The following is a 16,512-nucleotide window of genomic DNA, read 5'->3' as shown; positions in this document are numbered from 1 at the left end:
AATATCATACGATATATGTCCGTTAGGAGTTATCACAGTACCCATTTATATTGGAACAATTCGAACTGTAATAAGTAACCTACAGAATTCAGAAAGTATAATTTTACAATGTCATTCTTCTTAGGCTATTCACACACCAGTGATAATATAACGAATCTGCCAACAATAATCTATCAATTGATCAGCGAATGGAAGAAGTGAATAACCATTTGTTCGGAATGCCTCAATCAGTATGATACATTTGTTAGTTTTAATCGCGAACTTTCTGGTTCAAAAAGTAGCACTATGAAAGATATAGTTGGGACATCCTGTATTTATGGAAATTACCTACTTTTCAACATATCTTACCACCCATTTTACTAGAATTTTCAACAGAATACTCACCCGCCAAGTATTCTTGGAATTATTTGAATTTCCCATACTTTTCATTCATATATGAAACAGCATCTGACTAACAATAAACACGTCAAAAGCTCTCTAATTGAAAAGACAAACACCAGAAAGTAAAGACGTCTTTGTAGGAGTACACAAAGCCCGACATATCAGCGGAGATCCTTTTATTGATTTAAAATTTCGTGAAAAAATGTTTGTATTGAATTTTAATTGCGGTTTCACCACCACAGAATCCGTGTATAAATATTGTAGGTTGGCTCAGACCAGAAACAATTTAGATCTGTGAAGTCAACAGTGCATATCTTTCCAAATTTGAAAAAACATCCGAAATGAAGGGGGTGAGTAAATCGTTATAGGATTTTAGTCTTTACATTTGTTCATATTTCTTGTTGCGAGTTTTTCTATTTCGTATAGTTTCTTTTCTTTTCAATATTGTACATTGACGTTTTCTTTTTTTGATTTGCTCAGCTCCTGTGGTTATACAAATCAATTTGAGTAAATAAAGAGATTATTATATATTTTTTGTACAGAGTGGATCAAATTGGACATTTTTAAAGGGAAACTCCTGTTTTTAAACAAGATAGATGGAAAGTGATGCCTGTGTGAGGGTCGAATTTTATGGAAAACTCAATGGTAGAAACCGTATATCGATATCTATCATCGTTTCTGAGTTATAACATGTTTTTCGAAAATGTGCATTTTAGAAAAGTTGCTGTTACTTTTCGAAAATGTGTATTTTAGGAAAGTTGCTGTAATTTTTTTCCTGTCCAAATTGTTTTGTTTCTATGAAAACATTTCCAAAGTACTTTTGTCTGTGAACAATTCATTTTTTCAAATGAGATCACAATAGTTATTGATTAAAAACTATTTTTCAAGGAGACACCCTGTATATTCCTGCATATTACAATAGAGCTTGAAATTACCTTTACAAAAATGTAGCACACTTGATGTTTTGCTAGAGTCATCTTTGAAATACAGAGATTTTAGGTTTTTTCATGTAGACTTTGAAATGCACACTTTGATCAAATAGGCTTTGGACGATTTGGCGATAAAATAGAAAGCAAACCTTCACTGGTACCTATTAAATTTTTATTTGAGCAGTGAAGTCGCTCTTAAATTACTGGTTTTTGTTCAATTTTCGAACATATTCGCAATGGAGTATGGGAATTATGAAGAATGGGATATGATAGTCTGTTTAATACAATCCAGAGGAAATGCAGAAGCAGCATTTCTATCACGAGGGGTATACAGAGAGAAGACAACCTTTTAAAGACATTTTCACAAGATTGCGGGACAACCTAATTGATGGTGGTCAATTTGAAAAGAAAAGGCCAAAATTATATGAATCAAATGAGGAATTGGAAGAAATAGTCGTTTCAGGAGCTGTTGAAAATAATCCCAAAAACGTCAACGCAAAATTTGGAAATATCAACAGGCCTACCAAGAACTTACGTTGAGAGGATTTTGAAAAAACACAAATTCAAGCCATACAGAACCAGAAGGCTTTTGCCAGTGGTTTCTGAAAAGTTGTAACCAAGTGCGTGATTTTTCGATAAATTTTATTTGGACAGATGAAGCTTATGTGCAAGACGAGTTACTGCTTCGCTTCGAGAGGTGTAACTGATGTCAGGTTCACAAGAAGAACCTGACATCAGTTACACCTCTCGAAGCGAAGCAGTAACTCGTCTTGATAATGCCATCTGAGATGATGGCGAAACGTCGACTATCGAATAGTACACAACGGATGAACACCCGGAAAAACAACACATCATATTCTACCATCCGTGAAAACCTACATTGTAATATATCTGTCTACACCGGTAGACAGCTGTTTCAACCTATTGGTCACCGTCAGTACCGGGCAGGCGGTCCTCGATTGAAGACAAAATGAAAAAAACCAAGAAAGTACTTGATAAAAATAGCTGCGTAAACGCAAGCGAAACATAAGTGGAACCACCTATTGCTGTGACACCCAAGTCAACTTGCCAAGTTTTTATGTCAGTGTTGGTGGTTTGACCAATCAATCGACAAATGCGGTAGCAGAAATTTGGGAAAGCTAACCTGAAATACCATCGGAAAACGAATCCACATGTTTCTAGAAATTATATGAAATCTAGAAAGGTTAATGTAGTCAAGCTGCAGGTAAATAATTCCATGAAAATTAAAAAATGAAAAGATAAGTACTTTTTGATCATTCCCATATTGATTTCAATTTAAGAGCCACCGGTCGCTCTCTGTTTCAGTCTATTGGGTCTCGTCAGTATCGGGCAGGCGGTCCTCGATTGAGGACAAAAACCAAGAAAGTACTTGATGAAAATAGCTGCGTGAACGCAAGCGAAACATAAGTGGAACCACCTATTGGTGTGATACCCAAGTCAACGTGCCAAGTTTTTATGTCAGTGTTGGTGGTTTGACCAATCAACCGACAACTGCGGTAGCAGAAATTTGGGAAAGCTAACCTGAAATGCCATCGGAAAACGAATCCACATGTTTTTAGAAAGGTTAATGCAGTCAAGCTGCTGGAAAATAATTCCATGAAAATCAAAAAATGAATAGATAAGTACTTTTTGATAATTCCCATATTGATTTCAATTTAGGAGCCACCGATAGACAGCTGTTTCAGCCTATTGGGCATCGTCAGTACCGGGCTGGCGGTCCTCGATTGAAGACAAAATGAGAAAAACCAAGAAAGTACTTGATAAAAATAGCTGCGTAAACGCAAGCGAAACATAATTGGAACCACTTATTGGTGTGTCACCCAAGTCAACTTGACTTGGGTGTCACACCAATATGACTATATATATATATATATATATATATATATATATATATATATATATATATATATATATGAGTAGATAAGTACTCTTTGATCATTCCCAAATTGATTTCAATTTAAGAGCCACCGGTATACAGCTGTTTCAGCCTATTGGGCATCGTCAGTACCGGGCAGGCGGTCCTCGATTGAAGACAAAATGAGAAAAACCAAGAAAGTACTTTAAGACCGGTGGGTCTTAAATTGAAATCAATATGGGAATGATCAAAGAGTACTTATCTATTTATTTTTTGAATTTCATGGAATTATTTTCCAGCAGCTTGACTGCATTAACCTTTCTAGATTATATATATATATATATATATATATATATATATATATATATTATATATATATATATATATTATATAGTGATTATATATATATATATATATATATATATATATATATATATATATATATATATATATCACTTACCATTGGCTGAGATGAATAGAGCTGTAGGGCTTCTTCAAGGTGGCATGCGACAAAATGATGTAGCTCTTCGTTTGGGAGTCTCCCAAAGTGTTATCAGTCGATTGTGGCGGCGTTTCCGTGAAACTGGCAGTCCAGTCGAAGAACATCCAGGGCGAGGACGCGCTACAACTGCAGTTCAAGACCGATTTTTGATCTTAACCGCAAGAAGACAACCGACAATCACAGCACCTGAGTTGGTTAACGTGTTGCAGCAGACGCACCAGGTAACCATTGGTCGTGATACTGTCAGAAATCGACTGCATGAAGCAGATCTCCACAACAGAAGGCCACTTAGATGTCCACCTTTGTCGAGAGGCAATCGCGGTGGAAGATTAGAGTGGTGTCAAGAACATCAGAACTGGGATGCAAATGATTGGGCAACAGTTTTGTTTACAGACGAATTCAGATTTGGATTTCATCCAGATTCTCGTCGAGTAAGACTGTGGAGACGACCTGGAAATAATGAACGTTTGAGACACGTCCAGGAAGTCCACACATACAGAGGTGGTACAGTAATGCTATGGGGCGGAATCATGATCGGCGGCAGAACCGATCTCGTTTTTCCAAATCGCTCCCTCATAGCTCGACAGTACCTCGACACCATTCTTCTACCTATCGTCCGTCCGTTTGCTGGTGCTGTTGGTGAAAACTTCCACCTAATGCACGATAATGCTCATCCACATGTCGCGCGTCTAGTGACTGACTGGCTCACCAACGAAGGAGTTGATGTATTGCCATGGCCAGTACAATCACCGGACCTAAATCCCATCAAGCATGTGTGGGACATGCTTCAACGAAGAATTACTCCGCATATGGGGAACATTCACACAACGTTTCAATAATTGAGAGAGCTTTTAATCGCTGAATGGGCAAATGTACCTCAACAAGACAATCTCATTTTGTCGATGCACGATAGATGTAGGGCCGTAATAAACCAGCGCGGAGGCCATACTTTGTACTGATTCCAATTTTTTTTGTATTATGATTTTTTTTCGGGGTGCCAAAGAAGAGCCATATTTTTTTTTAGTTTTGCTTATATGCGCACTCAGTATTTTTGACCATTTAATAGATTTTGTTGTTAGTTACATTCGTTTAATAATCACCCGTCAACTTTTTTTTCCCTAAAGCGATCTAAAAAAAAATATTGCCATTTTAAAAAATATCCCTAGACTTTTCCGATGAATCTTAGCGACTGGAGAAATGTACAGTAAAATAGATTAACGGGGTCTCTCAGTCAAAAAATCAAAACTCTGCTCTACTACTAATTATAGGCACTTCAGTGCCTATAATTAGTGAGTTGTGGAATTTTTGCCAATGAATAACATTACAAATCATACTCACAGTAAACATGAGTGAAAAACAATAAACTGAACATATAAATCGACAAAAGAAAGTTAAACATCAATGGATTTTTTGGTTTGACAAATATCATACTTTCACATAAATGTCATTTTTCAACGGGCATGATGATTTGATAATATTTGACTCTGAAGGGAGAGTTGATTGATACAGTTTTCATTATTATCATTATATTTTTTGGTGCAATTCCAATAAGTTACTGTATATACTGCTGAGATTATCAATGTCAGTTCTCTTATTCATACAATCAGGAGACCCAATAATTTCAACCATTTCAAAAAAAGATGTTTGGAAATTTTTTTCCTGTATGTAAAACTTTGATATTAGAGTAATTCGGTTTTTGTCCTGTTTCTATAGAATGTTGCGCTAATGCACGGATATACAAAAAAGTCAAATGTGATTTATAACATTCCTTGTAACAATTAAAACTTGGATTATATTGGAACAACATCTAGAATTCTTAAAGATAGAATAACTTCAGAAAAGTGATGAGGCTTATTTAGAAATCATGTGCATTTTTCGTTACAGCTGGTGATTGTACTGTACCTCGCCTTATTCACCATATTGAGCTATGCTTCGCCGCTTCCAGACATTTCCAGAACAGAACTGAGAAGTCACGACAATGTAGATCATTCCAGACTTCATGTGAATCTTCCCAATAGCAATTCCTCAGATGAAGATATGGAAACAGCAGAGATGATAATTTTCAGACCATTATTCACATACAGGAAGACCGTGGCTCAGAAATATCGAACTAACCGTATAGGGGGCAGAAGAAGAGTATATTATTATTAGTTTGGAATCAAGACAATTGTGCCAGTTGTTATGCCAATGATCTGTGATATATTTAATAGCGAAATATATGAATTTTTACATGAATTTACCATACAACCGATCCAAATCAAAATATACTGTATAATTAATTGGAAATAGAAAACAACTTCCTCGTTCAGGAATCTACTTGTACAAACAATGCACATGTCATGTTAATTCTCTTCTTCCAAAATCTCAGGAGAAGTGCTTCAATTTCTTCATCAGCTATCCCATATGCCAAATGGACTGAAATTCAGCATTTTCTTCGCATTTTCAGGATGTCATATATTTCCTGTTTGAGTTTGTTCTCCTCTAATCGGTCCATAACCACTTGGAAACATGGTATCAATTTTTTTTGGGCCACGGCGAATTCAAGAAAAGCTGTGATTGTTCCAGCTTGTTTCTTGGAAACAGAAATATCGCCGGGATTTCCTGCAATGAAGAAAACATTTTATTTTTCCATATTTTTGAAAGAACAGCTCTTCAGTGCGTGTTTCACCGTGCAATGACTTCCTCAGGCATGTTCCTAATAACTGAATTCTACCTAATTGGTGCTTTATATAATATATCAAATTGAACCATGTGACCTTCCATCTTAAACTAAATCATTTAAGGGAATAATCCGCTCTGGCTCATCTCCACCTACCTACACAGTAGATTAATTGACTGACGCCTATCAAAAAACAAATACTTCCTTGACTAATATCAGGAAGGGCGTTGGATTATATTCGAGAGGCGTCAGTGAAGGATTCTATACCAAAGAAATTCCTGCATATGCTTTGGACAATACAACTGACAAAATCGATTTTTAATTATTGGAACTGGCACACTTGTAACCAGTTTCGAGTGAAGTAGTGTCCATCTTCAACACGGAGTCGATGATTTTTTATAATTGAAAATCAAATTCTTTCAGAGTATCATTCCTCGAACAAAGCTGGGGTGAACGATAAGCAACATATCTGTCATCGCCCCTTCTGTCGGTAGAAGAGGTACTAACCGACCGCATATACGAATGGCCCGAATACTCGCATAACGAAACTAATTCCACTTATCCTTTCATTCCCATTCATGACCAGAATTGATGATAGCATTCATGATCAGTCGTACTCTTTCATAGGATGAGCTTATTAGAAATATGGTCGAAGCAATATCGTAAATGTTTGACTTCCATTTTTCTCTGCAATGAGCCGTTGAACTGAGAGGTCTTAACTAGTATTTTGGCTTTTATTGAATCAAAATGTAGATGGACTTCATCAGGCAGGTCTAATCAATGGTGTTAGGCTGCACTAGTAAACTATCCTGAATAGGACAAGCCCTACGAAGATACCATCTTTGTAGGGGGATTGAAGAAAAGTATATATCGGAGGAAGTTGATTTGTTTTTAGATGGATCAAAAGGAATAAAACAAAATTTTCATTACCTACTATTCCTATATACAAGATATTGGCACCATCTGTCCGCGCACCGGACACATATGTCCAACCCTGATCTTCATAAAGTCTGCCATCATTATCCAGTAGGAAATTGGATAAAATGTCAGTTTCCTCCGTAGCATTCATATGTTCAGCCTGGATGCTTTTAGGAAGTAAATCGCAATTTGTATCATTGTCGCAACGAATAGTGGATGAAAGAATCGTGAAGATTTCAACCTTGTCCACGGGAAACTTTAGTTCTGTGATGTTTTGTTCTGGCGAAAAGGTGTCCCATTCTGTTTTTCTGATCAGTATAGTCCCAGTAAATGTTTCTTCTTCTCCTGCAAAATCAGATATAGTCTTGTTATCACTAAAAAACGTACCCTTTCAATTTAAAAACAGTAGTTTTGAACGTGGTTGATCTGTTTAGTTTACAAAGGTACTTCTTACGTTCTGTAACCACGTTTGTCTTGGTCTTTGTTTAAGATCTACCTCTTCCTCAAGACGTTGATTTATGTAGTCCAGGTAGTCCAAAACTATCATAATGGTTGGAATTGAAATCACTGGCATACAATTATCATCATCAGAAGATGGCTAATGAAGTCGGGATTTGTTTCTTCGAAAGGACTCAAGAAACCAGCTGGCTTCTCAGCTGGTTTCTGGGGTCTCTAATCCATGGGAGAGACATGTCGTAACGTAATGAGTTTGTCACTGACACTTCTTTGCTTTCAAGTTTAACTAACCTAACGCCAAGGCTACTTCATTTGTATTCTTTCACCCAGGGGTGGAACACAGAATATGTCACAAAATAATCAATTATATTCTGCTGACAGGCTTCTGAACACCAGAAGTGGTTGCTCTACCGTACAAGAAGAGGACGGACATCATTGCCTGCTCTGCTTACTTCCCGAGTGACTTGGATAGGGTACTTCCTCTAGCTGTGCTGCCGACTCATATAATATAGCAAAAAGGAAAATTTCAATTAGTAATCGGATGTTGTTCCAATTAACACCAGCCATCGTGGGACAGCACGAATATAAACCACAGAGGTGTGGTATTCCCTGATTATACTGCAGCAAAAAGAAATGCTTATGGCACTTTTGTTGCTACTCCAAAAAAACGGCGAATGAGTTTGGAATACTTCTTTATTTTTGCACAAAACATAATTAAGAGTTCACCTCAAAGTCATTATGAATCGACTGACTTTTTAGATCCCAACTAAGAACCTCAACGTTAATTTTTATTTGAACCAGTCCCAACAAACGAAGTATTGTCTGTAATCAAAAAGCTAAAAAATGCCTCTAGCTTTGATATACATTTTTCAAGTAGTAGAATACTGAAGGAATTTATGAAAGTGATCATAAATCTGCTGACGGATCTGATTACCATTTGTTTTACTGGTGGTGTATTTCCCGATGCCTTTGAAATTTCCAAAGTAGTTTCCATTAAAAAAAAAGTGACAGATATCTTCCTGACAACTACAGACCCATCTCATCGATACTAATTCTAGGAAAAATTATTGAGATTATTCTAAAAATCGGTTATACTCTTTCTTTGGAAAATACAACACAACTCACTGTTATCAATATGGATTTCGGACAAACTTCTTCGCAGTCCAGGCAGTTAGCATAGTCGTGGGAAGAATAGTTGAAGCCCTTGAGCCTGGGCAGTTGACAGGTCTTACACTCTGTGACTCATCTAAGGCATTTGACAGTCTCTTCCACGAGCTGCTGCTGAAAAAGCTGGAGCACTATAGGGTTAGGGGAACCCCACTGAACCTCGTAAAGTTCTATTTGAACGACCATAAACAAGTGGTACCGGTCAACGGAACCACTTCGCTACAGGCTCATACTTATTATGGAGTGCCACAGGGATCAGTCCTTAGGCCACTGTTTTTAACCATTTATATCAATGATATATTTTATTACTCGCTTTCCGGCATGTGTATTGTCTTTGCACTTCGTTAATAAGTTCGCACCATAGTCGATTTGTAGTGAATGAACTAATGGCAACTACTGAGTCTAGAGCTGAACTGGTTTACGACAGAATGAACAATGATAAGACCCAGCATATCGGATTTTCCTCTAATAAAAATATTTCGAATGGATTCACTGTTGTACTTCTGGGGATAACCCCCGATGATGAATTGAAGTGGAATAGCCACATAATGCCTCTATTTGATGAACTGTCTAGTCAACTATTTTTGCTGCATGAACTGACAAATATTGTGAATAAAGATGTGCTTTTGACTACATACCATTCTCTCTTATATTCGCATTCCGTTTTAGGAATCACACGTTGAAGGTGAAACCTCGTTAGTCCAGGAAAAAACACATATGCACTTGTTTCCTGCTTTCGGCAAACAAGTGTTGCCCATCTTTGCAATTGGCTGCACCGCGCTGATGAGGCCAATAGCCAGAAACACGTGTCCGCGGTTTGTCCCTCTTTTTGGAGTGTTGTGTCCACGAATTGTCCCATGTTTGATATATATATATATATATATATATATATATATATATATATATATATATATATATATCAAACCCTTATTGAATTACACAGAAATAGAAAAAATCTAGTCCATTGCTTTCAATAATATAAAATTGCAATGCCCATAATCGTTGCATGTCTGATATACATTCAAGGTACCACATTCTTGTGGAAACTTCCAGAGAAAGAAACAAAGGAAGAAATAACTCACACTAAAAAATTCCGCCGAAAATATTCCTTTTTCAATGCAAGACGTATCAGGTTCAACTACAATCTTTTTGAGCAATACAATACTTATCCTTCTGCTAAAAGGTGGTTTGCAAATGTGGAACTGGTCTTTGTCGATGCTCCTTAATTCTTTGGGAAAATGTGATCGCTGTTTGGCCAATATAAAGTTTTGGGCAAGAGCCACAAGTCAGCTTATATGCTTCACATATGGTTTAATATTTCACAGTCTGAGATTAATTTCCAGAGAGAGCTGAGTTTGATCAAACAAATTGCGGTCAACAACGGTTATAAAGTAGATGTTATCGACTCCATTCTTTTCAAAAAACTGCAAAAGCAAGCCAGAACACCAATAATATTGCCCGTTTTTTGAAAAAAAAGCCGTAAACGCATAGTGTCGGATAGATCAGGCGTATATAAGCTGAATTTTTGTGAATAGAAAGAACAATTCCACTTCAGTGAACCACCTTCTAGCAAGTTATTATTATTACAGTTATTCACTTATGATCAGTTATTATACAGTTATTCGCTTAATGGGTTCTGGAGCAGTTGGTAACTGACCCTACTTTCCGAAGAAAAATCATTTTCAGAGATGAGCCCTATGTCTGGGGCTCATGATCATTTTAAGATATATTTACCTTCTCTGCATAGTAAATATACCCCTGTTGTCAGCCCCACGACGAGAATCAAACCCAGGCAGACTAACCAAAGTGTTTGTAAACTATTTCTGTGGTTTGTAGACGAAACTCCCAACAGAGAAAGATATTCCTGGGATGACGTGTTGATATTGTTTCTATGAGACCAACCACATGAGCATCGAATTGGCACTGAAATGAAAATGGTATATTAGACAAATGTTTCATAAAAAATCATAAAACTGTAACTCGATTAGAAGTTTTTTGAACTAACATAGCTGGAAATAAACTAAAAAATAGTAGTCGACTTCGGTGCTGACTGTTGCTGATTTATTAACAGAATAAATGATTTATGGATCAGAACAATCGTGAACTATAAACAATTATGTTTATTTAAAAAAAGAAAACACTAAACAGGAGGTGTTTTGTTTCTGTATTTTACACAATTCAAATCAAAATCAAAAAATCAAAAAATATTTATTTCCGTAGACCTAGGGAAGGCATGGAAAAAGTCACATAACTCAGTACAATTACAATGAGGTCACAATCATAAAACAACTTAATTATATGACATATTATATAACATTTAGACCATGAAAGGGATACAAAATTTAAAATTCCAAATCAGACTGAAAAAATTCATCAAGCGAATAAAATACCTTTTCACATAATAGTTTCCGAACTTTTTGTTTAAAGAGCTTTACACTAGTTATTTTTTTAATGGATATTGGGAGCTTGTTGTACAGTTTTATTGACATGATATGAGGTCCATTAGTCACCTTGGCTAACTTATGACTAGGAATCAAAATGTTATAGTTTTTTCTCAGGGTGAAGCCCGAAAGAAGACATGTATCATCTCTGTTCTGAAACTTGGAGCAATTTGATTCAACGTAGATTACGCAATTAAAAATATACATGCAAGTAACAGTTAATATATTCAACTTTGCAAATAGTGGTTTACAGGAATCGAGTGGTTTTTTGAAACAAATTGTTCTAATAATCTTTTTCTGGAAAATTAATAAGTCACTGATTCTATTGCAGTTGCCAAAACAAACAATACAGTAATTGAGAGCAGAGTAAACATATGTACATTAGTAACTTTTAAGAACTTCAATAGACACAAAATTACGCAGATTCCATATAACGAAACAATGTGTCGCTAATTTCTTCAGTATGAAATCAACATGATGATTCCAATTGAGTTGGGAATCAATTAAAACTCCTAAAATTTTTTTATAGTTTACCTGTTCAATACTTTTAATCTCAGACCTAACCAATACACTACAATCAGTTTCCTGAATTGTAAAGAGCATGGTGTTGGTTTTAAGATTATTTAGAATCAAGCCATTCTTAGAACAATAATTTTGCATGTTGGATACAGCATCATTTGCTCTTACTGACAATGTTTCACATTCCGAACCACTGACAGTGAAAGAAGTGTCATCAGCAAATTGTATAGAGCACTGTGGATGATTAATTTTTGAAAGGTCATTGACAAATTCGAACCCTGTATATTCTTTGACTATTTGATTGGATATGAGATATCTTTCCGGCGATATAACACAAGTATTCATTTCTATTGAGTATGGTGTAGTATCAGACGCCATTTTCAAAATATTCAATTTGTCAGTATAATGACGTCAACTATAAAAATACTTTCAATAGTGTATTTTATCGAATTTCGGTAACCACATGATTTTGATTTATTTTATCTTAATTGTCGCAATGAACTTGAAAGCGATAACATTTTTGAATAGAGAATGAAGCGACCTTTTAAACGATATATCACAAGCCTATACTTCCTATTTGAAAAATTGGGAGTTGTACCTTGTTATTCGACAGGGGTTGAAGGGGTAGCATTTTTCCGTTGAAGTATGTCAAATTATAATTTGAATTTGACGTGTGTCGAGAATTTGTCAAAATATGCAGGTACCGTATATGATGCTATGTCTTGTCACAATATCTACGGTGTTTGCGAACGAGAAACTGGATTTTTTTTATACTTGGTGATATACCAAACTTTCTCTCTGAGAGAGGGTGATTTATTTGTATGGGCGAAAATAAAAGTCTCAAATCACTATAGTGACCGGTATCTTATGGACAACGGATGTGCATGGTTAAAATTCGGAAATAATGATAATATGAATAAGCTAATTTTGGACAGAAAGGTGTCAAAAGCAAACCGCAAATAAATTATTCAAAGTGAATCCGGAATTGATCAAACAGAACTACTCATACTTAACCAGAAGAGATCAAATCACAATTACTCGTTTGAGGATTGGTCACACCAGAATAACACATGAACATTTATTCAAGAAACAAACTCCCAAATCATGTGAATTTTGCAATACACCGTTGACAGTGGAACACATCATATGTCTCTGCCCCTACTACAATAAAGAACGAAAACTAATGAACATCAGCGAGAACGTAAAACTTACTTTGAATAACAATGTGGAGAAAATTATACAATTTATAAAGAAAATTAATGTATACAATCAAATATGAAGTTCGTATATATGTGTGTATATATCTATATATGTGTGTATATATCTATTATAACTTGTAATGTACCTCGCTAATAACCCTCTGTGGTTGATGCGGTTCTTGTTTAAATAAAAAAAAAGGTAATTGAAGGATGACAATAACTCTTATTCCAAACCTCAGGAAAACGTCAACGCGTTTGCGAATTATTTTAAAAGTGTATACATCACATCGTATATCTCCCTGTGTGGTATGCTAGATAACTTTCCAAACAATTTTCCGGGTTTAAATATCGAACATATTAATGAGATAGAAAGGCCACTAAGAAAGTGAAAAACAAACTAGTTGTTGGACCGGACCACATACCGAGTTTTCTAGTAAAAGATTGGATCCTTTATTAAGCCCTTTCTTCACATCTTCAACCTTTCACTGAAAACATCTACGTTTCCGGAGATTTGGAAAACAGCACGAGTATGTCCTATCTTGAAGAAAGGGGACGCAACTGTTATAAAAAATTACAGGTCTACTTCTATATCAAGTAATTTCTCGAAACTTTTCGAAATGATTCCATACGGTTTTATCTATAACTCGATCAGAAATATAATATCGGAAGATCAACATGGGTTCGTGGAACAAAAGTCATGTGTGACAAATCTTGCATGCCTTTCACAACATGTTTCAGATGCTTCAGACCAAAAGCAACAAGTTCACGTAGTTTATACGGACATGCAAAAGGCGTTTGACCAAATTGAGTTTTACATCCTCATTCAGTGACTATCATCGTTTGGCTTTTCTGGAAGTTTAATTGATCTTTCCACAAGCTATCTCTTTGATAGAAAACAATACGTAGAACATGAAGGTTTTCGGTCCTCTTTGTACACACCTACCTCAGGGGTACCACAAGGCTCGAAATAGGGGCTTCTTTTATTTCTGCTTTTCATTGATGACCTGGTGAAAATGATGAAATGCCCAAAAATTCTTTACGCTGATGATCTAAAGTACATCAGTAAAGTAAGCTGATGAATCACAGTAATTGACAATTATGAAGACTGCTTAATTTTACAAAATGAAATCGATTTAGTATTCGACTGGTGTTTCAAGAACCATTTACGTTTGAACATATCGAAATGTTACATTTTATCATTTTCCAGAAAAAAGAATGTAATAGAATTTTCTTATGTTATTGACAGCATTCCAGTTAGTCGAGTAGGTAAATGAGATGGCAGATCTTGGAATCATTTTTGATTATAAATTCACTCTCACTTCCCACATAGACTAGGCTATTTCATTAGCGAATCGAAAGTTGGGCTTTATTATAAGGAGTACCAGAGAATTCAAGAATATTAATACGATTATAACAAACACTGTTTAATGCCTATGTGAGGTCTAAACTAGAATACGGCGTGTTAATATGGTATCCAATTTATAATTGCCACATACCTATATCATATTGATGCTGTTCAAAAAAATTTTTTAAAATATCTGTCTTTCAAGGTCACAGGATTATAAACTCAGAGGGGAACCGACTATTCTATCCTTCTGAATCAATTTAATGTAATATCTCTGAATACACGACGACTCTTTGTCACAATCTCCTTTCTTCACAAACTGCTAAACAATAAGATATCGTGTGCTCCTCTTAACAACTATAATTCAATATCTGATGCGTGCGATATTAATCACAGTTCTCAAAGTTTTATTTCAAAATGTATTCTCACTAGAACCTTGTTGACTGTGATTCCTTTTTCTTTTTGCTTCTTGTGATGTATTTCTATTTCTACTTATTTTTCTTTCAGTTGTAGCAATCTTTTTTTTAACTAATTATATTGTTTTGTATATATTTTCATCAACACCTTTGTATATTTTCTGTAATTGGGTGAATGCCTGTTGGAAATAAAGCGCTATCAATCAATCAATAAAAAAGAACTAGCCGATACTTGATGAGAATCCATATTTAAACTAATTAATACAGTTCATTGTATGATTTTCACTATGAAGGTTACAAAATCCGCGACACGTGTTTCGCTATACAATAGCAAAACACATGTCGCGTTTTTCGTAAAACCCTTTATAGTGAAAATCATACAATAAACTTCATCAATTAGTTTTTTTCATATCAATAAGGATCGCAACAATTGGGAAGGAATATAAGGGTACATTATATGAACTTTATAATTTTTGGCATGAAGTAATAAAAACAGACGCTCTTGAGAAAATAAGAAGCACTAAACACCAATAAACATTTAAATTCTTTTTCGACACATGAATGATGAATTAAAAATGAAAACATCCTAAAAATCAGGTTAAAATTACTGAGACATTTGAACAATTCATATAACTCATAATATGATAAAAAATAAAAGAGAATACTTACAATTCAAAGACAGTGAATCAGACATTTTGCAGGAACAATAAAGAACTCATTTTAATCTATCACTAAGACGATTATAAAACTACAGCACTAGAGAACAACCAGCACCAAAACACTTCGTGATATGGACAATCTGATAAAATGAAATAGGTATATGTTGATAGATAAAACGGTTCACAATGGAATTATATCGCAGAATGAGGTCGAATCCTCGTCGACATTTGGGAAAAACTGGTATATATTAAACTTGGATTTTGAGTCGTAAAGCGATTAAAATAAACAATTACCGTATCTCACAGTGAGTCATGTATAATATTGACGATTGGTATTTGTATTAGTTTGGAGCTTTCAGCAGTTATGAACAGATAACAAATTGTAAGGAAATATAAACAGGAATTTAAAGAAAATGCAACAGTAGTTTAATGTTTGTGTGTTATGTGCGTGTTATCTTTTTTCTGTTAATACATGTTTTATTTATTCATGGCGTCATAAAGTATCAATGTTTCACGATCCTGTTGTTAATATCAGTATCTTGTGTTCCCTTCTCGTCTAATACTCAAATATATTTGCACAATGTTACTTGTCCTATTCTTGTTCCTTTTATTTCTATTCGCATCTCTTTTCTATTTTCGCCTGTTGTCATTACCTGCGTTTTGTTTTTATTCATCGTCATTCCCTAATCCTTCAATACTTCATTCCCTGTATCCAAATGTTTTTGTAATTTTTCTTCACTAGCTGCTATACTCACTATATCGTCTGCAATGCTTTATTAACACACGGATTTATTTTTTATCCATTTTCGCTAGACTAACAAAAGTTACTCCACTCAAAATGTTCTATCCCACAAAGTAATAGTCCAACAGCTAGGAAATTTGTACACGTGCCTATTAAAGGTTATGATTAACTAAAAATCATATGGAATCAATACTGGTCGCACCGCATTTGTGTGTTAGCCTATGAACTCGTCAGCCAATAGAACACATTATAGCTATTTTTCACATATTATCGGTTACTTTGAAAAAAACAAATTTTTTCGTT

At 35.2% G+C, this 16,512-nt stretch overlaps 1 protein-coding gene and 1 long non-coding RNA gene across 2 annotated transcripts; one reads left to right on the top strand and one right to left on the bottom strand.

The window, feature by feature from the left end:
- The first annotated feature begins 450 nt into the window (after nt 1–450).
- Nucleotides 451–5,935, top strand: LOC141481284 (uncharacterized). Its single transcript, XR_012464865.1, has 2 exons — nt 451–731; nt 5,573–5,935. It is a non-coding gene; the product is annotated as an uncharacterized lncRNA (long non-coding RNA).
- A 50-nt stretch (nt 5,936–5,985) lies between these two features.
- Nucleotides 5,986–15,795, bottom strand: LOC111511915 (peptidoglycan recognition protein). Its single transcript, XM_023167989.2, has 4 exons — nt 15,478–15,795; nt 10,623–10,811; nt 7,278–7,610; nt 5,986–6,289 (listed from the first exon to the last, which is right to left on the bottom strand). The coding sequence occupies exons 1-4, from the start codon at nt 15,500–15,502 to the stop codon at nt 6,111–6,113; spliced, it is 726 nt and encodes a 241-aa protein (XP_023023757.2). The 5' UTR covers nt 15,503–15,795; the 3' UTR covers nt 5,986–6,110.
- Nucleotides 15,796–16,512: the final 717 nt, after the last annotated feature.

Source organism: Leptinotarsa decemlineata, unplaced genomic scaffold, assembly GCF_025532065.1.
Source record: "Leptinotarsa decemlineata unplaced genomic scaffold, Ldec_3_MD MMD2_P_RNA_scaffold_12, whole genome shotgun sequence".
NCBI classification, from domain to species: Eukaryota; Metazoa; Arthropoda; class Insecta; order Coleoptera; family Chrysomelidae; genus Leptinotarsa; species Leptinotarsa decemlineata.
The sequence above is the reverse complement of the archived record's forward strand: the minus strand, read 5'-3'. Positions and strand labels throughout refer to the sequence as shown.